The 25,830-nt window shown below is 46.0% G+C and overlaps 1 protein-coding gene across 3 annotated transcripts; it reads left to right on the forward strand.

The window, feature by feature from the left end:
* The first annotated feature begins 480 nt into the window (after nt 1-480).
* On the forward strand, nt 481-21,877 carry tasorb (transcription activation suppressor b). 3 transcript variants are annotated; one of them, XM_083641952.1, is made up of 23 exons: nt 481-871; nt 3,750-3,895; nt 4,397-4,489; nt 4,616-4,688; nt 5,287-5,378; nt 5,487-5,621; nt 5,722-5,846; nt 6,219-6,250; nt 6,585-6,690; nt 7,092-7,195; nt 8,525-8,634; nt 10,259-10,337; nt 10,463-10,537; nt 13,176-14,030; nt 14,777-15,099; nt 15,372-15,477; nt 15,676-16,742; nt 17,812-17,934; nt 18,555-18,714; nt 18,809-18,917; nt 19,081-19,259; nt 19,608-19,742; nt 19,960-21,877. In XM_083641952.1, the coding sequence occupies exons 1-23, from the start codon at nt 562-564 to the stop codon at nt 21,345-21,347; spliced, it is 5,925 nt and encodes a 1,974-aa protein (XP_083498078.1). In that variant the 5' UTR covers nt 481-561; the 3' UTR covers nt 21,348-21,877. The 3 variants fall into 3 exon arrangements, with proteins under 3 accessions (XP_083498078.1, XP_083498079.1, XP_083498080.1); XM_083641953.1 differs by having other exon boundaries at nt 19,963-21,877; XM_083641954.1 differs by having other exon boundaries at nt 14,780-15,099.
* Nucleotides 21,878-25,830: the final 3,953 nt, after the last annotated feature.

The following is a 25,830-nucleotide window of genomic DNA, read 5'->3' on the forward strand; positions in this document are numbered from 1 at the left end:
ACCTGTGTCAATGGTAAGAATGTGTCAATTTGAGAATAAAATGACGAAGAAAAAAGTAGTTTATGTATTTAAAATACACAAAATACAAGGTCTGAAAGTATCTTGATACAAATTACATCTTATTTTTCTCGGTCCAGCCAAATACAAATGACAAAATACACAAATGTATTTGAAATACATGTATTTAAAATACTGCCCATCTCTGCACACACACACACACACACACACACACACACACACACACACACACACACACACACACACACACACACACACACACACACACACACACACACACACACACACACACACACACACACACACACACACACCTCCTAACGATAAAATCACGTTTACGCAACACACGTGTGAGCCGCTAGGTGGCGCGGATTTTCTTGTCTGTAAACAGAGTGACGGCAGCGTTTTGCAGTGGTGGAGAAGAACGTGTACGTCATTTTCACAATGGCGGAGGTTGGGTGAGGAGGATCGTGTGTGTGTGTGTGAAGCGGCGCCGAACCTAAAGAGCTATATTGCCCGCAAGACGGTGCACGGTGCCCGAAAATGGCCCTGAACCCCAGCGCGGAGGGGAGAAAGGACGCGGAATGTTCCGAGACAGGCGAGCTCCGCTCGGAGGGGGGCGAATCCTTGAAGAATTCGCCGTCAACCGCCACCTCGGCCAAAGCCAACCAAAATGGCGATCAGACTGGATGTGGAGACGGTGTAATGCCCGAACAAGAAGCCCATGATCGGCGGAGGAGCGTGCAGACGGACGCCCGGAGCTCCAGCAGCTCGCCCTTGCCCGGCCACAGACTGAACGAGGAGTTGCCACGGAAAAATTTCCAGATCCCACGGAAGATTAGAGAACGGAGAGGTGGTGCCCTTTCGCTACTATTTTGAACAGAGCCTGTCCTGTCTTTCATTTTTGCTGCATGTTGCTAGCTAGCTTGGTAGCTAGCTGGCCTTGCTGCTAGCTTATCAATGTTAGCGAAATGTTCACTTGTCACATGAGGTTAAAATGAAACGTCGCATTGTTAAGTCAATGGATAACCTTGATGGGGCTGCCGAGAGGAGCGGTAGTTCTATTTCGCACCGGCATTGCAACGATAACGTTACCCTCCATAAGCAGCAGGCAGGCAGCTACGTTGCTGTGAAGGCGCCTGAAGTGAAAGAGGCGCCCGAAGAGTGAAAGCCCACCTTGTTGGTTCTGACAGCTATCGCAGCCTGGCCGTTGTTGTGCTGGTGATATGACTAGCACGTTTCAGTATACATACATTACATAACGTGCATAGTGTTAACATGGCAGTGTTGTGTGGGTGTCCTCTTGACCACAGTAAAAGTGCATTCACCACACCCCATCTCATAAGGTCTTGGTAATGCCATGAGTCTTTGGTGAAATCTAAATAAGGATGCTATCACCCCATCTGAGTGACGACACACACACTTGGTGTCATTGATGCTTTCGTGCAGTTGAATAGATATGAGTTCAAATCACTCGTCCTACACGCCATTCTACAATGCCAATGAGATGGGGCCCCAGTACTCAAACCAAAGTGGCACATTGGTGATGGTCCTAGGATCTTGGATTGAACATGAGTTATTTGTATATATGCAAAGTTAAGTAGTTGGTGCCTATTGTTTTGCCTCTCGTGGCAGCCCTGCTTGCAATGTAAAGTTTTCCCCACAACAGACTTGCCTGTTTTCATGTGTAAATGCTTAATAGGGCAAGTTGAACAGGTTCACACAAATGGCTGCAGAGCCAAACCAGGACAGACCTGGCTGTATGGGCAGTTGTGCACCACAGTGTGAGCTGTCTCTCCAGACTCCCAACCAAACCGACTCACATGAGAGATGTTTACTACTAGCAGGCCCACCACTTGATGGTGATGATATTCTATGCCAGTATGTCTGTAATCAGGCAGTGGTGGTTTCCTTCCTTTGGATGTGTTTGTATTGAAATTATAATTAACCCTCTGTCAATACTGACTGATGCAAGACTGGTCAACACACAGATAGTGGTTTGTTTATGTAAATGACTGTGGTTAATATTGTTAATCACCTTTTCCAATCCTAAAACGGATGCCCCGTATTTCCCAAAACAGACGTGTTGGTAAGCTAATGTAGCTGCATTTAGCAGATGAGGAAACTAAGTTCCCCATAGTGTTACTGCTTTATTGCAGCCCGTTGAGCTATACTAACCTAACCTACATGCCGACATGGCAGAATAGAGCCAGATTGAGAGAATAGCCAGAGAAGTGGTTCATCTGGCATAGAAGTATGAAACCTCCATCCATGGGCCTGCTGGTGTTGCATGATTCCAACCATCAGCTTGATAAGGAGGCTGTCTCCTGTTAGTTGAACCGCTATCGGCTGATAAAGGCTTTCAAATGAAATATCGTCCGGAAACAAACATGTCTGCCAATATGACATGCAGATAAAGTGACGCTTTAAGTATGAGCAAATGCTGGATGCCTAACGAAATAATTTGTCAGAAAATGTTACATAAATTAAAAAACAATATGACATGTTTTACGTCACTTTAGTTGAAGTAGTTTTCTTATTTTGCCCAGTGAATGTGTACATTTTCAAAAACATTGTATTTATGTCTGTGTCTGCTAGTGGGCCATCATGATAAGAGTATGAATAATTAAGCAATATCACATGAGAGGGAGAGCTGTTGTGCTCTAATATCATCACGCCTGTGATTCAGTACAACAGCATGACCTCGAGTTCAGTGTCATATTGCTTTTATACAACAGTTGTACAGTGTAAACAAAGCTATTTATCACGTAATAATCAAATTTTCCAGAATGCAAGCTAGCTAAGCTAACGTTAGCGACGTTGACGGCACAGACGATTTCAGCTTACCGCTCAAAATTAAGGTCATGATGATGTTAAACTGAAATATCGGCATGTCTGGACTCTGGAATGCCTCGTGTCCAAAAGAGTTGGAAAATATCGGCATTTGGATATTGGCAAACAATCCAAAATCGTTGATCTCTAGTTGAATTCAAGTTTAGTTGTGATGATGCTACTTTCTGCACTGGCTCTTCTCCCCATGCACATGCACTGCTTAGTAGTGACAGACCGATTCATTGATCGGTCGGGCCGATGAATGGCATTTTGAGATCCCCGGCAGGCGTCGGCCAATGCCTGCGCTCACGAGGACCGGGACTCAAATCAAATCAGAGATGCAGCTACTGTGCTAACATTGTTTATTTGTTATTTATGCAAGTTTCCGTTCTCAGAACAAGGCAACGCTGTTATATCTGCTGATAAATGCTGCTGTTAAGTGCACTAAAAATTGATGGCCTGTAGACATTAATTTCGCAGAGACTTATTTTTATTCCAAATAAGTGCACTGCAGTGAACAGAGACAATGCAGATAACAGATATTTGTTGGATTATATATCGCCATCGGTCGTCCTGCTCTCTAAGTCAGTGGTTTTCTCAAACTTGTTTACGCCAAGGACCCCTAAACTGACACAAATTAGACCACAGACGCCCCATTTGATAAGACTTTGTCCCAGGGTCCCCCATGACCAAAAATAATCGTACATTCTGTCATTGTGATAACTCATGGATGGAATTATAAGAAAATAAATTATTCCCTTTTTTAGCTAAGGGCCCCCTCGAATCCCTGCTCTAAATATCCGCATCGGCCGTTGAAAAACCCATATCGGTCGATCACTAACTCTGCTAATGCTATATGCTATATGCTAATCCACCGATTCCTCTCTGTGTGTGCGCAGGCCTGTACCAGTTTCTGCCCCCTGACAGCCGGGAGTTTGAGGACCTTGTGAAGATCCTCTCGTCCTTTTACCTCGACTCATCCTCACGAGGAAGCTTCTCCTACTGCAAGGCCCGGCTCATCCACAACGAGCTGCTCGAGAAGGAGGTTTGGCATCGTCTTCCTGTTCTCACTGTGAACATCAGCATTTTAAGTTTTGCGCGTGTCAGACGTGTGTGTGTGCGTGTGTTTGCATGCGTGTGTTGGCGCCTTCACTCTCACTTACTGTAGGAGCCAGTGGGGAGGGCCTAGGCTAAATCTCGTGGCACACATCCCATGCTCAAACACACAGTCACCTATGGAAGCGGCTGCACCGCTTAATAATGTGTTGTATTTTACAATACATACGATATAGCAACAATGTTGTTGTTTAAATATTGAGTAGTCTTCACTCTCCACAGCCAAGGTCTGACAACAACTAGATGGTGCTATCATCTCAGAAAATGCACTCGCCTGCTCTCAGGCTCTAATAAATGTATGACGAAGTGTAGGAATGTTTGCTCCTCCAAGTTGCGTGTTCTACAAAGAGCCTTGTTGTTTTACCAGTGCTAAGAGTTTCCAAGTTCTAGCTGATCATCTCTCCTGTCTCTACTGCTTTTGTCTGCCCAGTTTATAGAGAAGCGGCGGGAGATGAAGCAAGAGGGACGCACGGAACAAGAGCTGACCGAGTCTTACTGCTTCCTTTTTCCTGACAAATCCAAGGTTAGCCGGCCTGCAAAACATCACTTGCAGGCAACAAAACAAAAAAAACATGTTGGTTAAGTTGTAGACTCAAATAGGCTTTTTACATCATGATTCTGAGCTTTGTATGTTCTCTTGTGTCTCTAGCTCCAGTGGACCTGTGAGAAGGGTCTGTCGGTTGGGAACTCGAGGATTACTATGCTAGGGAATCCAGTCGTAGGTAAGTTGGTTTCCTCCGGGCTCTTACTGGATGTGTTGCTCTTGACTTACAAGAAGACTCAACCTAGAAGTAGACGTGATGAACGTTGTTGTTTTTGTTTTGTTTTTCCCTCTCTCTCTCTCCACTAATTCTCTGAAGGTTGGTCGCCTCCCTAACTAGTTCCATTGTTTCTGAGGGATATTGTTTGAAGCGTGACATCATCAGTGACATTGTTGTTATCGATTTAGCTCCTGAGGATGTCTGATCTGCTGTTGCTGTAATGTAGGAGTTAGCACGCTGTGCGGCTGCTGTCTTTATCCTCTGGCAAGCAGCTAAGAATTTTGACGTGATAAAGTTACGACGGACGATACCTAATACGGCTCGGCAACAGCTGAGCATGGCTGCAGGATATGTGACAATACATAACTTCAGTGTTGGCTCTGAGCTGATTGGGTGTAGTATGGCTTTGCCTCAAAGTGTCAAACTCAAAATGTCAACAAGCATCAACAATTATTTAACAATCACGACGAGTGTTGATTACGATTCTTTCTCTGAATGCTTTTTGAACGGAGTATGATTATTATGTTTGTCCTTTAATTCAGTTCTTTTCTCATTTTAGGTGTTTATCTTTCCAAATTCTCGGATTTGCTTCAAATCAACCCATTTGATGTGGGCTTCTTTGGGGACATGATCGTTTTTAAAGTTATGAGGGTATGGAATACCGTTCCACTTCCCCGTAACAACATTATGTCCACGCTGATGATGCTGTTAAATCCTTGTGGTCACCTCCAGCCAACCAAGTATGTCTTGTTCTCTCAGGGTCGATTAAAGCACGTCCACGAGAACATGCCTAAGAACGCCCTGGAACCCACCACCAAGTTTGACTGTCACGTGTCCAAAAGTGCCAATAGGGTCACGTCTTTGCTGTCCTACCGGGCCTTTGAGCTCACCCAGGTATGTTTCAGTGATTGTGCGCGTGTATAATATGTGTTTTTATAAATGGACATTTTTAATATTTCTCTTATTTGAATGGATCTGTCTCTTTGCCTTTCAGCAATACTTTTTTGAGTTTGCGTTCAACGAGATCAAGGCGCGGCCGCGGCACGTGTGTCCGTACGCCGTGGTTTCCTTCCAGTACAAAGGCAAGGAGGCGGCGTCCGCTCCTATGACCGCACACAGGTACGTTGAGGGAAGCGTGCGTTTCCAAGTGAGGAGGAGGAGTGCCCGCCACACAACGTCATGTATTCACCTTATGCAGCCCTGCCCACTTGACCCATTGTGTCACGACTTCCTGTTCAAAACGCCGACTGTTTTACCTGCTCAAACTAGTCTGACTCACCTGGTCAAACCTAGTTTGACTCACATTATGAGTCAGACTAGGTTTATGAGTCACAGGAAGTGTAAACGCAACCAGAACCTCCGATTGTGTTTCCACTTCCTGTTAGTCTCTCAAGCCAGACGGTATCTTCTACATAAGGTGTATAGCATCAACACTTGTGTTGTGTTCTATGGTTGGTTTTTAAACGGGTGTTTTCTTTCGCCCACTCACAGGTTCAACACCATTTCCCCTGAAGGAAGTAGAGGTACTTTTTTTTAAGTCTTTTTCTTTTAGTTTACCGTATATATTTATTTATTTATTAGGTCCATTAGCACATTCACGTGTCACTATAAACAGTGTTGTGTTACAATACACAATCTAAAAAAATACCCACATTGAACTTCAAACCTGAAACTGCTGTTATCACATCTAACGTAAGACAACGTTTAACCCCACAAGCACGGATTTCTCTGTTTACATCGTGTGTGACCTTTGACCTGTTATCACATCTAACATAAGACAACGTTTAACCCCACAAGCACAGATTTCTCTGTTTACATCGTGTGTGACCTTTGACCTGTGGTGTTGATGCCATGTAGGGAAGCGCTGCTACACTGTGTGGAGCGGTCCACTGGTGAACAAGAGCCAGGAGCTGTTCCAGGTCTGTTTACGGTCTTCCACGCGCCCCTACCTGCCGTTCAAACTGTGAGTAAAGTCCCGTGTCTGCTTATCTCCAGAAGCATCTCCTCAGTGTTATTTAATCATTAACGGCTAGGCGGTATGCTAGGGTTAAGCTATTCTTACATGCTTAACCTTATACATTGTGTGCCTTTTTTTGTGTGTGAAAACAGGAAGAAATATTAAAGAATGTATTTGTGCAAAATGTAGACCTGCTTTTTTTTTTTTACCCATTGATACCTGATGCAGCATTTGCGTGTATATCCCTCATTTGTGTGTGTATCCCTTTAAGACCGCGAACCGCGTCACGCTTAAAGCGATACACACACAAATGCTGCATCAGGAATCAATGGGTTAAGGGGCCTGCCCTGAATTGAACCATAGTTTGTGTGTGGCTGTGTGGTTGACCTGTGTGTGCCCTCCTGCAGACCCGAGAGGCTGGAGGTGACTCGGGGCATGCAACTAGACCAGGTGAAGAGGAGGATCCCCCATGTGCTCTTCTCTTGGGACACCTACACCCTCTCACGCGAAGGTCAGTGAGGACAACAATCATCATGTCCATATTCTGTTTCAGGACGCCTCAGTAAGAGCGGGTGCTTGAGCCCAGGTCGTCCTGTGTGGGACGATGTCCCTACCCAGCCTCCTTAGTGGTTGAATTGTTTTTGTTTGTTAGTTGTTGTTTTTTTAACACATTTCTGTTACACGTTTCTAATAGTGATGATGAAAAACCAAATGACCCTGTGCAGAATTTAAAATGTAAAATTGTGCAGTATTTAAAATTGTACTAAGGCTACCGATCATGCCCTGCATTTCCACATAAAGCCTTATGCCTACCCCACACTACAGGATTTTCAAATCCTTGAAGATTATAAAAATCTTGAGAGCCCACACACTACAGGACAGAGAGAGCCGATTTTTTAACATTTCAATCTTGGGACACACACACAATCGCGTCTGTTCAAACGCAACCCCACACACTAGAAGATTATGCCGAAGATTCACCTTGGAAGCAGGGCTCGACGTTAACTTTTAAAATGCCTATTCAGTGTGCTCACCGGGTGTAGTAGTAGTAATAATGATAATAATAATAATAATACATTTGTGTCATTTCGTTTTCTAAACAAATCTTATTTTTTGTTTTTATAATGCATTTGCACTGAAAGGATTTGTTTAACTAATATTTGCGCGGACAGCCGCGTCCATTCGGGGTGTAGGCCTACTGTGCACGGCCAGGCGAAAACCGTCTGCACAGGTGCTTTGTGGAGGGGCGCGTCTGCTGATTTGACTCACTTTTCCGTGCGGACACTCGCCGATGCGGGAAGCATATGAGACCTAAGCGCTTGTTGTAGGCTACATGCTTTGCAGTATAGCATTAGTTTTCCGTCCCGTTCAAAGACGCACGGGTATTTCACCTCGATGACAATTTCCTCGTTCTTTGTTTCTGTGCGGGGTTGCGGGCGAACGCGGACCAGATTATTTTGCGAAAAACTAATGGAAACGCAGCTACTACTGGCTCTCTGCTCAAGATGCAATCGCCTGTCGGGTTGTAAATATCTAACATGTTAGATATGCCCGATTCACAATCGGGAAGAGGCAGTCTTCCCGATTGTGAATCTTTGAACCCCACACACTACAGGATCATTTGGGAAGATTATCTGCCCGACGCGCGTCAAATCGGGAGCACCCCCGAGAAAATCGGGAGGGGGGAATCTTGGCCATAATCTTGCAAATTATCCTGTAGTGTGGGGTAGGCATTAGTTTGAGAGGTTAAACTTGTTAGAAATGTATCCATTTCCCAGCATGCTTGTGTGATGTCCATCTGCTCTGGATGCTGTCTCAACGTGTTCTTCCCTGTCCCCAGTGCTAAAGGTTGGCATGTCCTGCAGCTTGTTTGACGTGGTTGAAGGCAGGGGCAAGCCGACGAGTGGCAGCCTGGCGGGGCTGGTCCACAAACTGGAGAGGGACAGGATGGTGAGTCCACCGTCACCTAGCGGGACCACCTTGTCGTGGTCCTATACTGTCACATGCCAGTGGTTCTCATGCAATGAGTTCCTCAAAAAGATCCAGATTAGACCTGGGCGTCTCAGTGCATTTCTTGCCTCGTCTGAAAATGCCTTTTGTGAAAAGCTTCTGAAGATTTTCAGATTTATTGGATGCATATTTGCCTGACTGTGCTATAGGTGAAGACATAACCCTGGAGGCGGGGAAGGCAATAATTACAATTATTGTGATTACAATAATCACAATAATTACCACTTTTCTACGTTCTGCCAGAATCATTTTGACAGCTGCTATTCAATGAAGTACTGAGGACATTAAGATTGTACTTCCTTCACTGGGAACTTGCCTGCCACCTCAGGAGTTATCTAATGTAGGTCCTATTTTGAGAGCCGCGGCACGGTGGCTCAGTGGTTAGCACTGTCGCCTCACGGCAAGAACGATCGTGGGTTCGAACCCACGGTCTAAACCCACGATCCGTCCCACGTCCTTTCTGTGTGGAGTTTGCATGTTCTTCCCGTGTTGGTGTGGGTTTCCTCCCATCATCCAAGACATGTATGTTAGGATGAATGGGGGGGGGGGGGTGTTGGGCTAGCAGACCCACCCTGTAAAAACCCACTTAACTACAGAAACCACAACCGCCGTCTTCCGGAGCCTGTTGGCGTCGTGTGGTTGCGGCCCCATGCTCCACTTAAAGCCTTTACATACTAGTGCGTCAAACCCCTCTCAGAGAGGTACACCGCGGCTGGCGAAAAATTATGTAGATGGGGAGATAACAGGAGAGAGTTATTACCAAGTATATGCATTACATTCTCCCCTTGGGCTAATTTCTAGTAATTGAAATCCTAGTGAAATCACACAATTTACTAATTTTATTGGGGACTTCCCTGCGACCCCCTCGAGTATACAGGACTAGCTGCCGCCGGCAAGGCTCCAAGTCGAGGCACAAACGCACAAGTATGTTTTCCGCTTTTGGAACCTACAGGGAGTAAGAAGAAGAAGAATTTTGGGAGCCATTGCCATACATTGCCCTCTCATCTATATCTTCCCCCCATTGTTTTAATCACTTAAAGACGCCATAATCTGATAGGCTGGCTTTTTAAATGGCCGACTGTGTCGTTTATGAGACATGTTCACTTTGAGAAGTGGGGCATAGAGACACTGCGGAGCGCGTCATCATTCAGAAGCCACACCCAAAACGGGGGAAAACACAAACTCCCGTCCAATCCTGGCGTTCTCCTATGTCGCGTGCATGGTCGGGTCTTGCACAAAAAGATCGTATATACGGAAGATGAACACTCCAACTTACTTCATTGACAGCAACATCCACATTTTTCTTCTCGCCAATTCTCAATGGCTTCCTTGTTTTGCTCAGGAGTACAAAAAAACTTTAACTGGCGATTTTTTACATTTGTTGTCTGCGCAGCCCACCCACACAACAGCTTTTAGCTATGTTTAATTCAAGGAAAATGACGCTGGTGTGTGGAAATGAACGGAGCTTTTCCCCCCGTGATGGGCGGGGCCTATTTCATGCAGCGTCTCTATACCGTCGTTGCCCTGGCTGTTTGTAACTGCAGTGTGTGCTGTGGTGTTTCAGGTGCTGGTGAAGCCCTTGTTTGACCGGGGCTTCCTCTTCCTGCTGTCCTCGGGTCAGATGCTCGACTCCAGTACCAGAGGTACCACTCAACTCTATCTTCTGCTCTCACTCTTCTCTGTGTATGAATTCATATATGTGATATATGTAAGATGTGTTTGTTGCTGAGGCTGAAGCACTGAAGAGGTTCCTCTCTCTGCTTTCTAGAGCGGCGGGGCCGCGTGGAGAAGAACCTGCAGGCGTTGTTTGTCTTTCAGGAGTCCAGGATGGTGCTCAAGTATGGTAAGTATTAATATCTATGAGAAAGAAGTAACTCCCGCACACTGTCTTCATTGAAGATGAATCTGATTCATTGAAATGAATCTGATGAAGGTCGTGATGACCGAAACGTTATTCTTCTATTAAACTTTTATTTGCATTTGGAGACAGTGTGCGGGAGTTACTTCTTTCTCACTGTCGGGTTTTGCCCTTCTCCGACGCACCTGTCGCGTAGGTGTGCGAAAGCCTTTTCTCCTCAAGTATTAATATCTATACATCCCTTTTCCTGATACATTCTTAACTTTTATCCCCATGGGCAGTATTCACTACAAATAGGGATGGGCATATGGCAAAAAAATATGATCGCGATAATTGTTTCCATATTGACCGATTTCGATATTTATCACAATATATAATTTGATAATGTGGCCAGTTTCTAATGTTTTTCCAGTATCCTGATAATGACTGATGAAGCTTGAACAGACCAGAGGGTTCATGAGTTAAACTTTAGAATATAGTTTATTAACATAAAAAAATAGAATAACATCAGAATAGGGACAGAAACTTACTTTCAAAAGTGCCATAACTTGCCATTGTCAGACCTTTTACACTCATCCTGAATACTTTTATTTTTTTAAAACATTGACAGGAAGTCCTGTCTTCTTGATCCCAGCTAGCTTGACGCCCGTTGCCTTCAAGATGTTGTTCTGTTCAGCATGTTGAAAAGCAGTTTCTCTGCTCTCTGGCCCGCCCGGTTACATGTCCCCGGTGGCAGACAGTATCTGTCATCCGAACAGTTCTTTAGCTGGTGCTGGCTAACATTAGCTGTCCGGTTAGCTTCCACTGTCACTTCAGTTACTATCTGATGAAACGGACAACAACCGGCACCTCACATGATACAATTTCCTCACCTGAGGATAACGGATGTCCACTAGTTTCGCCCTCGCTTTTGTGTCAGTTCAATCAAGCAATTTTATATTTATATAGCGCCAAATCATAACAAGAGTTATCCCCAGGGGCTTTACAAATAGAGCAGGTAGAAGAGCAGGCTCTTTATTTTAGACCCAACAATTGAAACAATTGTCACATGATGCACTGGCCATTTTAGGTCATGTGACAATTGAAACAATTAAAGACAAGAGCATGTACTTGGTGTTGGTGACAGCAGCAAAGGGGAAAACTTTACCCAGAGAGAGAGAGAGAAAACAAGTACCGTAAATTCCGGACTATAAGCCGCGGCTTTTTCCCCGTTTTTTGGCCTTTTTTGGCCCCTGCGGCTTATATAACGGTGCGGCTTATCTATGGATTTTTTCCCAAAAAAAAAAAAAAAAAAATCTCTCTTTTTTAGCACTCTTTCTAACTATAAATCCACTTCTGTTTTAATTTCCTCTCTTGCCCTCTTTTCACCACACCGCGGACACTGTGTGCACTGTAAAAAACAACACAGGTGGTGTTGTGTTATGTTGTTTTGTTGAAATGTTAATAAATGGGAGCTTCCTCAAACAGCCATCTCTTTCCCGACAATCCCCTCTGTGCATGAACCCTTACATATGGTAATTAAACATTAAAACACAAAAAAAAAAAAAAAAAACCCATTAAAACACCCGCGGCTTATAGTCCGGTGCGGCTTATATATGTAAAAAAACAGTCAACTTTGCAGGTGCGGCTTATACTCCGGTGCGGCTTATAGTGCGGAATTTACGGTAGTAATATATTAATGCACAGAGAACTATAATAAGTAAGAGCACAAGTAGCAATATTAATGCACAGTTATGACCGTAGTAACAGTAGCAGCTGTAATAAGAACAGGACTAAAAATATTAATAGAAGTGTGACTCCTCGGCGCTAATTTTGTCTACTTCCTTCACTGGAAGCGCCCTCAAACTGTGGTCGGAAATGGGCGTGTGCTTTCATGTGCGAGCCTAAATGCTGCAGCCTGACTGGCTGTCAGTGTTTATTTCTGCTGTGTGATAGGCTAGTGGTTCTCTAACTTTTGTTAGGAACCCGTAAACTGACACAAATTAGACCACGGACCGCCATCCGATTTTGCCCCAGGGCCCCTCATCTGATAAGATTTCTGCTTTTAAGATGTTTTATTATAGACGGTGTATAACAGGTGTATGAAACCCATGACCAAAATAGTCAGGCAATCTTTTGCTTGTTGTGTTGCTTATGCATTGAATTCTAGTGAAAAAAGATATTACCCTCCTTTTTGCTGGGGGCTGCCTGGAACCCACTGAAGAACCCCTGGGGGTCCCCGGACCCCACTTTGGGAACCTCTGTAGGCTGTTACATCTATCCATATTGAGTAAAACGAGTCAAAATTGTATCATCGCTATCGACACGAGTTCTGTCCAGATCGTTTTATTGCCCATTCCTAACTACAAACGCACCTGTGCTGATTTTGATATTTAATAGTCACGCCTGTCTCCTCTGTCTCAGCATCCAGACTATATGAGCCAGATCCATTAGTAATGCCTGTCTCCTCTGTCCTCAGCATCCAGACTATATGAGCCAGATCCGTTAGTAATGCCTGTCTCCTCTGTCCTCAGCATCCAGACTATATGAGCCAGATCCGTTAGTAATGCCTGTCTCCTCTGTCCTCAGCATCCAGACTATATGAGCCAGATCCGTTAGTAATGCCTGTCTCCTCTGTCCTCAGCATCCAGACTATATGAGCCAGATCCGCTGTCGGTGGAGCAACCGCCTGCCATCAAGTCCTCCATGGAGCCCTTTGTGCCCGCTCTGCACTACGCCCTGCTCAAGCTGCGGCCCAACCCAGGCAAGGAGCTGAGCGCCGGGGTGGAGCGGCAGGCTCACGATTACTTGACCCGCATAGACAACGGCACGGTCCGGCCCTTCAGCCTGCCCGAGTACCAACAGAACCTGGACAATCGGAGCGACCTGTACCCGGCGCCCAAGCCCAAATATAACATGGAAGGCTTGCTGCGCTCCTACGTCCACAACCCCGCAAACTACATGCTGCCTCTGGCCAAGGCCAAGGACATGATCGAAAAGATACAGAATCCCCCCGTACCTCCACCTGCCCCGGCGCCAGCCCCAGTGGAATACAGCCCTGTTTCGGACTGGGGCGGGTCAGACAGGGGCTCGGACAGGGCGGAGAGGCCCCCGGAAAAGCTGCCCCCCCAGGACATGGCACCTCCGGAGAGGCCCGCCCAGGAGCGAGCCCCGGAAAGGCCGCCCGCGGAAAGCAGCAGCAGCAGCAGACGGAGGTCAGGGGTGTCCCATTCGAACGGGGCGCAGTCACACGGGGCGCAGTCACAGCACAAGACCCAGGCTGAGTCCCAGTATGACAACGACAAGATGAGGCAGCTGCTGAAACTGATCCAGAACCATAAGAAAGCCCTGGTGGTGAAGGAGCCCGGGAAGGAGAGGGGCGAGGACGGAGCCTTTGACTCTCACAGCCGGAAGAGGAAACTGGAGGGAGAGGACAGGGGGGGCGGCATGAGCAAACACCAATGCACAGAGCCCCTGAGCAACGGAGAACCCAGTCGAGGTGAGGAGGTGCCCTCAGGCTCTTTGTGATGTTTCCTGCTGTTAGGTGTGAACTTGGCATGAATGGTTTTATGTAAGGATTTGCAAAGGTTTGTGAGTAATGATGTCATAAGACGTGGTTTACTTATTGGCACTATTGAAATCTGCAGGTAGTGCATGGCTTACATCACCAAAATGAAATTACTTGGATTTTAGTTTTTAGTTTTTTTTTTGCGCAGATCTTTTAAACCCTCCCCCCACACACACACACACACACACACACACATATAAGAATATATATATATATATATATATATATATATATATATATATATATATATATATATATATATATATATATATATATATATGTTTAAATGCAACTGCAATTAGCTGTCAAAATTCCAGAATGCCAATACTGTGTAGACAATTGCTCACTGTAACTAGGCACAGGAAAAGCCCCTGCTCTACACTTTTAATTAGTATTTATTGAAAATATATATATATTATTCCACCTAGCTTAAATAATGTCTTTGTCAACGGCCCAATCAACAGCTTTTTTTTTTATCTGGGCACATTTCCTTGTCTGATACAAATGGGATTTGGGGGAAAAGTGTTTATTACAAAGGTTACTGTTATTAGGAAGCTCAGGGTATGCTAACGAGCAATATTTATCACATGCCTTATTTTGTGTGTTTGTGTTTGTGTGTGTGCGCACGTGTGTGTGTGTGTGTGCGTGTGTGTGCATGTGCGTGTGCGCCCCCCAAGCAGACGAAGCTGGAGACGAGACTGGGCAGAACTGCAATCTGACGGAAGTGATGCAGAGTATGGGTATCTACGACACGGAGATGCGGGCCCGGGGCAACAACGCCAACAGCTCCTCGGTCGACGAAACCCAGCAGCTTCTCAAGATCCTGCTGGCCACGCTCAACAAAGCCATGGGCCAGGGCGCGGTGCCGGAGCCGCCCAACCACGGCGAGCCCTCGGCGAGCACGGGGAGGAGGGAGGAGCCTAGCGTCCCCGACCCGGACCTGAGGAAACCGGAAGAGCCAGCAGTGCCAGCAGTGCCAGCACAGACAAACTACACAGAGGTATACTATGTCATTCTTGTTTTTAATGTGTTGTTTCTAAAAGCGTGTCTGTTTTTAGAAAAGCGCTCTATAAATTAAATGTATTATTATTATCATTATTATCATTATTATCATTATTATTATTATTATTAGAGGTGAGATGTGTCTCGAGCACAAAACAATTGATGTCACGCTTATTATTCAAAACATTATCCAAAATATGTTATAACAATGCAATGTACACATTAGGTTAGTTCTGATGTAGATCTATTGATCGATTATCTCTTTCTTAGGAGGACATGGACTGTAGCCCTGGTAGTCCGTTCAGCCCGGGCTCCCCAGTGGAGAAAGCGCGCACCTCGCACAACCCACCTGCCTGGAGTATACCCCCTCATGAAGGTACTACAAAGCAGCCAGCGCACACTCATTTGTACTTAGAAGCCATACTTATTTCTATTTATTTTTGGCATCCGACTGTGCATGACTGTAACAAGTTTGATATCAATCATTTTGATGTAATTATTCAATGAAAGGATTATATACTGTGGATTGGAAGACCATCAGCACTTCCCTAATGGCCTCTCTGCTTTCCTTCAGACAAAGCCCAGCCTTTACCTGAGCCTGTGGCTGTGGCAGACAGCCACCCAGAGCTGAAGGCACCTCCACTGGTGCAAGTGAAAAAGGAACCTCCAGCGCCCGAGTTCGCCATAGCAGAGGAGCCTACACCCAAGCTTCCCATCGACAGGATAGCCAAAGTAGAGGAGCCCCCACCCAAGACCTCCATCGACAGGTTGGCAATGGTAGAGGAACCTCCACCCAAGCCCTCCATCGACAGGTTAGCAATAGCAGAGGGACCTCCGCCCAAGGCCTCCATCGACAGGTTAGCCAGTGTGAAGGAGCCTCCTCCACCCAAGCCCTCTGTCAGCAGGTTAGCCATAGTCGACGAGCCTCCACCCAGGCCCTCCATCAGCCTGGACACCATACTCAACCAGGAGGTCCACAGCTTCACTTCTGACATTAAAAACCTCATGCAGGCGAACCACATCTACTATACCTCCCAGTTGCCTCAGCGGTTGCCCATGCGTCACTCGTGGCTGCCCAACAGCTCCTTCTCGGAATACGTCGTTCCGTACGTCGCCCCCGTCCCGGTCCACGGGCATGTCAAAGCACTGTGCGACAAGATGGGCAAGTGGATCCCAGCTCCGCCTCCTCCCGCCTCCAAGGTTTCTCCCCCGCCTCCTCCCCACGTGGCCACGTCGAATCGTACACCACCGTCCACCACCGCCAGCGCACCTCCCAAAACCAAAGTAGAACCCTCCGAGTCCAGGGGCGCCGCCGCTTCTTCTCACAGCTGTAAGCTGGGCACCGTCAAAGAGAAAGCATCCACGAAGACGAGAGCACACGGTGCCTCCGCAGAGGTGGGGGGAGAGATGTATTCTCCCTCCCACGTCACGGACTCCCCAGATTCCGCTCAGAACCCCAGCCCAAACTCGCGCTCCGCTCCCGGGCCCACTCTGCTGGCCAACAGCTTGATCGGTCAGCTGAAGCCCGAAGTGTTCAGCAGCCTGGTGGAGATCTTCAAGGACGTCACCAAGAACACGGTGAAGTTCTACATCTACTCTGGCGACGACGGGGACGAGAGCAGCATCTGCAAGGAGATCAAGGTAAAACGCAGGCTTCCCATGTGGGTCTGGAAAGGGTGGAATATATGCACGAATTTCCAGTGTTTCATTTTTTTGGGGGGGGGGGGGAGTGTACAGAAATTTTGGGAAAACATGGAAAAATATTGTTACTCAGTCCCCAATGTACGTATATTACTGCCCATTTTATGTAGTTTTACAACAATTGAGTTGACAGACACACCGTCGCCGCTATCAACTGACATTATAATGAACATGAACCAAATATAGATTTTCAAATCCAGCCAAAATAAAGTTCTGGAAAAAGCATGGAATTGGAGATGGAAAATCGGTAGGGAACCTAGACAGCATTAGCTCCCTGGGAGGCTTTGGCATAACCACCCCATTTCTAACATTGTCACGGTTTTTATGATCATCTGTTATGGTCCATATTGGCAGGAAGGAGTCCCTGATGCTGACCAATCGTATTTCTCAATCTGCTCGCTCTTTTCACTGCGGGAGGGTAAAAAACGACGAATCACAACTCCGGGACTGCTATAGTTTTATTGGAGCCAGAGAGCCATCCACAGCTATCTGCAGTAATACATTTCACAGTGAAAAGGACTGTTCTACATGATAGCATTGCTAATGCTAACAGAACACAGGAACATACTGGGGTCCATCTGATCAGTTATTAGATTCGATGTTTCATCATTGGAGAGATGGTGCACCTCACGTTTGCCTGTATTATCTGTCCCTATGGTTTCACCTAGGTCAACCAACGTGTACAATAATAACACGGTACAAGTGTAGGAATAATAATCATTTTGATTTTTAACAAGTGCCTTTCTCAAACGCAAGGACACTGTACAGTATAAAATTCAATAATAAAAATGTAAAAAAGCAGTACAAAAGAAAAGAAAAAGGGGGACTAAAAACAGTTATGGGGTAGTGCTATCCTGAACCCAGGCTGTGCTGAAGAAAAGCGAGACTGAAGAGATGTAGTCGTAGTAATACTATAGTATAGTAATGTATCTTACTCATTGTATATTGTGTGTGTGTCTGTGTGTGTGAAGCATCCTAACAACAACTCTGTCTCCTGTCTGTCACCCAGGGCTACTTGATCAGTCTGGGAAACCGCGAGTGCAGCCCGCAGACCTTCCTGGAAAACAGCGGCAGCTTAGACAAGCTGCTCATCATCATTGAGAACGAGAACATCGCCGCACACGTCCACCGGGTACGTCACCTCCCATCAGCCTCTTCCGACGTCACTCTGTTCAACAACACTTCCTGTCTGTTCAGATTGTCAAACAAATCTGCTCCCAGTGATCAAGCAGAAAGAGTAGGATCCTAATTGGATGTTTTACGCCTGCTCAATGTGTTTTTTCTTTTTTAATTCTCAATTCCGTTCGATACGCCACATGGGGTTCATCATTCCAAACGGACACGATCCAATGTAATAAGTAAAAGTTGCACGGTCAAAGTATGACCGTAGAACCAACTATGTTTATTTCTGAGCCACAAATCTTTCTATCAATGGCATTGGCTTGCTAGAGTGTAAACAGCAATTTAAAAATGTAATAATTACAAAATGCAGAAAGTATCGTTTCATTGGAGAGCTTGTGAAATATTGATCGGCAAGCCGTCTCATTTGTGATTACTGAAATTTAATATCACAACACATTTCTCTAACCCCCCCCCCGATGTGTATTGTATTGCATTGCGATAATGAATTTCGATATATCGTCCCATCCCTGGTATTGTCTCAATCCATATCTATTATTTTTTATTTTAGAATGAATCCAAGTGTCCCATTTCTAAAAACAAAAACAAACAAACATTGTCTTCCCCCTGCAGATCCCAGCCTTGGTGTCATTGAAGAAGCATTCCTCCGTGAGTTTTGCTGGAGTGGACACCCTGGACGACGTCAAGAACCACACCTACAACGAGCTGTTTGTGTCCGGAGGCTTCATGGTGTCTGATGAGTTTGTCCTCAACCCTGACCTGATCACGCAGGGTAAGTTGTGCTCCTCTTGTCTGCGCGACGTCTCAGAAGTGTCGGGTCGGAAATGAACGCTAACGAGAGTTTTGTGCCGTTGTGTCTCGTCCAGATCGGTTGCAGGGGCTGCTGAAGTTCTTGGAGGAGCAGAGCACCCCTGAACATCCCTGGCAGTGGAAGGTGCACTGCAAGTCCCAAAAGAAGCTTAAAGAGCTGGGCAGGTCAGTGTCTCAGTAAGGGACTGATTCCAAAATAGTCGTGCGACAGGCCCAGAATAGTAATGATCACAATGTTGTGGTAAATATGAACCAAAGCGTCACCTAGCCGTGGGCAGTGAACAAATATATGACTCTCCATCGGTGCATGTCTGCTGTCTTCTACTAGGTTAAATGCCAATGCCATGGGGCTGCTCAACCTCCTGACCGTCTATCAGAAGAAGCATCTTGTGGAGTTCCTACCTTATCATGAGTGTGACACCCAGTCACGCCAGGCCCCAGACCTGGACTGCCTGATCAAGCTCCAGGCTCAGCACACCCAGCAGCGGCACCTGATCTTCCTCACAGGTATCATCATCCTCTTCATCACGACCATCATTGAAATCGTTTTTTTGCCCATTGATCTGACACAAGTGTGTGAATGTGTCCAAAACTGTCAACTTCAGATTCAACGATTAGTTCTGGATAAATTACAGAACCGAATTTGTGCATCTCTGAAGCTTGTTTATGTAAGGTGTTTTCCTCAATGGCTTCAGGCTTTTAATCGAGTCAAGTAGAATAAATGATATATAACCATTGGATTATTTATCTTTAAATTTGAGGAGATTAGAAGCTTTACTATTGTTTAGAGCCCTGTCCTTGACTTGTTTAATAATATGTGCATTAAACGTTGCATTTTGTTTCTTGCGCTTGCAGAGAGGCCGTTTGAGATGTTCCTACAGTACTCCAGAAATGGAATAGTGATAGCGAGCATTGATGACATCCTGACCGGTTTCCACAGCCTGATTGGCTCCATCAATCAGAACGAGCTTCCAACACCGCCCTCTACTGGTGGGTAGTGTCCAAATTAGCTTCATAGTCCAACACTAGGAATACTCATATACTTTTGCTGTTGTGTAATGGCATTGCTAATTTTTTTTTTTGGTCCCATACAACTAACTTGCTACGTGGCTGCTGAATAAAAATGGTTGTACTACTACACACACATCTTTTTGAGGCCTTTTGTAACACTCCCCCCACCTCTCTCTGCTTACTCCTGCTCTCCCAGTAGGTTCTCCTGCGCTCCCTGTAATTTCTCCTGCTCTCCCAGTAGTGCATGATGAGTGTGGGGAGGAGGAGGACATGGACATGGACTCTGATGACGGTGAGCCCGCGGCCATATCGGCGTCCTCCGAGCAGAACCGGGACGCCGCGACGGAGCGGCCCCCACAGCCGCCCCCGCCGGAGACGGAGGAGTTCCGTCCCCCGCTCCCAGACCAGCAGCAGGTGACCCCCGAGAGCGCTCCCAACCTGTCCGCCTACGCCGCTCTCAAAACGGCCATCTCTCAGTTCAGAGCCTCCAACCAGCTGGGCTCGTGCTCCTCGGACGTCGGCAGCATGTCCCCCGGAGGCTTCTCTGTGAACCCCCACCAGAGCTTCCTGTGCCCGGCTCCCTGGGCGTCCTACACCGGCTCCTCCGGCTACACGGCCTCCCCGGTCTACCCCGCCTCACCCTGCAGCATCACCCAGGAACAGGACTACTGGCCCCCGGCGACGGCCTCTACCACACTCCCAGCACCACCTCTCACAGCCCCGGTCCCACCCCCACCTGTCATACACGCCCCGCCTCTCATACCCACAGCAGGACCTCTGGCCAACCTGGCCTCCCTTCCCCTGGCGGTCAAACCTCCGCCTCCGCCTCATCTCATGATGATGGGTCACACGTATGGCTCTGACACTGGAGGGCACGGGGTGACCGGGGCCTTCCCTACAGGCGGCGTTCACTCACTGCCCAGCACAGCTGTGGAGGCCCCTCCGCTCTCCACCACCCTCACCTACACAGACCACCAGAGTGACAGCCAGCCCAGCTATATGGGCAGTGGGTCTCAAAGTTGTAGCGGGACCGCCATGCTGCAGACAGACAGGACACTCAGCGGACCCGGGGAGGGTGTTTGGGGGACAGCAGGGACCGGCACTTGTGTGACTGCCAGCAGCCAGGGTGTGGCCACGTCTGGCTCAGCGGTCCACAGTGGGCTCCCCCAGAGCGGGGAGATGGACTGGACTGAGACCCTGGGCGCCAGCACCCCTGGCAGCCAGGGGGGAAGGACTCCGGCGGATTGCACTGAGAACCTTGGAGCTTGTGTGGGTGTTCCCATAGCAGCCACCAGGGGGGGCGCAGTAGTCAGACCTAAGTTGCCTCCACATCCACTGAGCGGGGGAGGCTACAGCAATGTAATCATTCATGGACCGACCGGGGCTGTACGGGATACTATGGGTCCCGGTTCGTTAGGGGGCTACCGGGGGAGAGGAGCGCCACCTGTTGGGCTTTGGTCCATACCAGGACGAGGGGGGGAAGGGACCAGAGGTGGACCCTCCCCTTGGGGTTATCCCCTGGGAAGGGGTAGGGGGCAGGACTACTACCCGGACTACACATACTCTCACAGCTACTCCCCCTGAATAGACAATCATGGCGATGTAAGGGGGTCGGATCATACACGCCATACTCTAGAGACTATTAGAGCTGGCTGAATGTATATATTTACTTGTCATAAACACATTGATTTAAATCATTAAAATAAGGATCCTGGTTTTCTACATTAATAAAAATTGATACAGGCAGTGCCGAGTGTCCTACTGTCATGTATGCTGTATGTATGCTCTTTCCATGTGAGCTGTTTCAGACCCTGTTCAAACCACTATATTTATATTTGCCAAGAAATGTAATGGCCTTCCAGCTTCTCGGATTTGTCATGTAATTTCTGTTTGTCCCAATTTTGAAACGGTTTGTGAACAAGGGGGAAGGCTAATATTTTTTTAAAGAAAAAAATAATAATCCGTGAAATGACACTTCACTTTTGCTGTTGGTTTTCTTTTTTTTCTTTTTTTACATATTTGGTTGTTCAAGAAAATCTATTACAATAAAATGTTTCAAATCTTGTTTGTGTGATGGGTTTGATGACAGTCTCAAACAAACCATTAAAAATGTAAACCACAGCTGTCTTACTATCCTTTGACTCTTCACACACTTCAGATCAGATGAAACTTAAAGTGACATTTCGCTGTTGCAGCAGCAAATGGTAACCGCATAAGGCAAGATGCTACTGAATTACAACGCTGGAGAGAGTCGAAGCAGAAATGTATGAATGGACATGAAAAGGTTGAAAAAATCGAGCATTAATTGGGTGTACAGAAAAAGAAGTAAATTTGATTAAAAAAACTATTTAAAACGATTGAAGAAAAACAATTGTGAAATAACAGCATTATGTTCCAAATGTGCAGGGAGCATTAATGTTTGATGAATGTTTTCATCCATCATACATTTGCCCTTGAGTTATGCCGGTTTCACTTATCTAAATTTTCACACCATAAACTATGATTACTTTTGCTCTGAATATATTATGGGATATATTTTTTAAATGGCATGTTTGACAAACTGTCAAAGGGATTCTTAAAGTCTCTTCACTTTCAGCAGCGTAGTGCTGTTTCACCTGAATACTAGGGCTTTCAAACCCCCCAAAACAGTTGACGCTTATTGACAGTAGTGCAACTTGTTGACATTTCAAACTGAATACCAACACTATTTTGTGTAAACCAAGTGACATAATCTAGAAACACTTAATACTGTTATCTTGTATGAAAACATGTTTGCTTAGTTTCTGAAATGGAAGCTCTATTTTAAAACTAAGAAACTAATTTGTCTGGGTCGTATTTGATATTTCAAACCTGTTCAATTCCTGCATTTCATTTTATACCTGTAATTTTTAGATTGGGTTAACATATTAATCTTGTGAGGTCAGAAATGCTAGTATATTACATTTCTCCATTGAAAGTGTTTAGCTGATGCCGCTGAACAAATCTCAGTTTAGAAATCTGACTTTTAAAACACTTAAAATATTCTCCCTGGGGGATCATCTTGCCCCTGGACCCCTCTCGCATTTTGGGGTAAGATTTATTTTATGGCATTTCTGCTTTATTTCACAGTGAAAAGAGACAGAAAAGATGAGGGGGGGGGGGGTGTAACAAAGCAGCAAAGCTTTCAGACCAGTTCCAAACGCACTATGTTGCATAGTCGACGCTTTGCCCACTTGAGCCACCAAGACACACAAGTTGCCCTTTTAGGGAATTTGCCCTTGCCCTCTTCAGAGTCTGTGCAGTGTGCACACCACTGGCATAAAGTATTAATACACACTGTACTCTCTAAGTATTAATAAAGTATTAATACACATTGTAGCCTCTTAAGGAAAGGGTTTACTTTTAGACCATGGTGACAAAAGAGGTCAAACACTGCAGTGGAAATGTGAGAGTATGGATCTTTTAATCTAGTCTCCAGATCCCTTTGCAGACAGGACTTGTAAAGAGCAGCGTCCAGCGTGGATTTAGAACCCTTTGAAAGCGCTTACTGAAGGCCACATTGGTCCCTTGGCTCGACTACCATCATTGAAGGATTATTAAGAGAGCTTGGCTATATTCTCTGTTGTTTGGATTGATCATGCTTTTTTATTACCTCGTTGGAGAAGACAGCAGAGGGCGCTGTTTTCTGTTGACGCTCGACTGACAGACTGTGGGATGATTCGCCTGCACCAGCAGCCGGGTAATAACCTTGCAAGCAAAGCTGGATTCTCTCGCGAGGAGGATACCGCCCCCATCTGGCAATGTCAAGTTAACTGTTCAGGTCGTATGCTCTGAATATACAAGCGTTCTGAAAAGGGCTATCTAGGCAGGTAGAAGCATCCATGGGTAGAAGTCAGGCAACTGGTGTGTCGTGTCATGTCACCCAGGTCCCAGGTACTGTCTGCTTCTCTTGTCTTGCTTCTTCGCCCCCTACTACCTCAGCATAATATGACAAACCATGTCCATAATTTTCAACTTGTCTGGTCTGTGCCTATTCTCAGCTCTTGTTCGGCCCTGAAAGACAAAATTGAGCCCCGAGCAACAGAACGGTGCGTGCCAAGCCAGGCCTGGGGAAAGTGAACACGTTTCGACAACGGTGGAGGCCATTTTCTTTTGGTATGTTTGTTTACCTCAATTAATTTAGAAATGTAAACGCGTTCCGGGATGTGGTTTGGCGCAAAATGGAAACGGCGAATGAACTTGTGCATGGTCGGTGCATATTACATAATGATCAAATATAAATTCGGTGATTCTGATACCGTAACGTTATCGTAGCACTTTTTTTTTAGCATCACAGTCACTGGAAAACTGTCTGCTCAAATCCAGGAACTATGTGTAGATTACATTTCGCCTAATGTTGCTTAATTCTATTTCTATTCATAGTGTCCATATCAGTTTTTCAAGAGATACCACATGATCCTAGTGGCACTGGCAGGTAGTGTCACCTCGTGGAAGTTTGTGATCTCAGTGGAAGCTAAGTGCCTAGCGTTAGTAGTCAGTGGCAGCTCTCTCTCTCTCTCTCATCTCTCTCTCATCTCTCTCTCTCTCTCTCTCTCTCTCTCTCTCTCTCTCTCTCTCTCTCTCTCTCTCTCTCTCTCTCTCTCTCACACACACACACATATTTACTAAACTTTTGCTTGTCTTTAGCTTATTAATTAGCCTATGTTTAAACTTGTATTTACACAATTAGGACACATACCACAATTTCACTCAGACTTGCACAAAATAAAATGGGAGACTAGTAAAGAGTATATTTGTGTTCCTTTTTATTCCAAAACGGATGAAATCATAAATCATAACCTCCTTGGTGGAATTAATTACATAAAATGAAGGAAAAACAAAAAAAAGGATAAGGTGGTGAAACCAAACTAGGAAACTTGGCCCCACTCCAGTTGACAGCCACTGCCGACAGACCGCCACTAGCTGTCACTGACTAGTCACTGACATTCCACAAACTGCCACGAGGTGACACTACTACCTGCCAGTGCCACTAGGACTGGCTTATTGAAAATGTATGCTCAATGTATCTTATGGTATTTATAATGTCTATCTCAGTAAAGATCAGTATGTAGGTGGAAAGAATGAAGATGAATTTCATCAAAGCTCATTGATGTGTTTTCAGTGAACAAGTTCTCTCATAAATATCCTTTGCATATGAGGTTATTAGTGCACCGATAAGGCCTATTATCACCTGTTGGACCACCATGTTGGAAACTGACAGATACAGTGACAGACAGCAAAGCACTGTGACCACCTAAAGAAGAATAGACAGGAGGATATTATAATAAAGTGGTCAGAGAGCAGGCAGCAATGTTGGTCTTGGTCACCGCTTGCTATTGTGAAATGCCTTAATAGCTGAACAAATTTGGACCTGATGACAGTCCCAGAGAGACCGTGTGACGAAGCATAGTGCCTCTGACATGCTGACAATGCAGCCACACTTGCACGACGTTTGACGCAGGCTGTCGCTGCTGCCCATTCACTTTGTATTGGATCGCGTAGCCAGGTATCCCAGCATGCTTTGCAAGGCGATGAGCAGCGTGTTCAATACAAAGTATAGTTTTGTGTTTTCTTATTGGACCTTGTGTCTGTCAATACAGTGATGATGATGATGAAAGTGAATGGGCAGCAGCGCCAGCCTGCGTCAAACGTCGCGCGAAGTGTGGCTGCACCGTGAAGGGTTTGTTTAGACCAGAAAGTGTCGCTCCGCAATTGCGTTGTTTGCAATGGTATGCGATCGATCCATAAATGTGCTTAATGAGGCGTTCGTGTGCACTGTGCCCCACAGTGATCCGATCGGGCCCGCCAGGATCCCCGTTTGACACCCAGATGCTGGATGATGACACCGCGGCGCCGATGTCTAAAAACTCAGAACACGGTCTGCGTTTGGATTCGGGTGCAAAGGTAATGATAAACAGCCCGTTGTCTGGTGCACGGCAGGACACATTTATTTTAGTCTTCTCAGCTTTTGCTATACCTCCCCCAAAAAACGATCTATAGTCACACTGTGACTAGAGATCCTGGCGAAAACTGTGGGTTCGCGCGTGTT

This window comes from Poromitra crassiceps (genome assembly GCF_964638095.1).
Source record: "Poromitra crassiceps genome assembly, chromosome: 8".
In the NCBI taxonomy this organism is placed as follows: Eukaryota; Metazoa; Chordata; class Actinopteri; order Beryciformes; family Melamphaidae; genus Poromitra; species Poromitra crassiceps.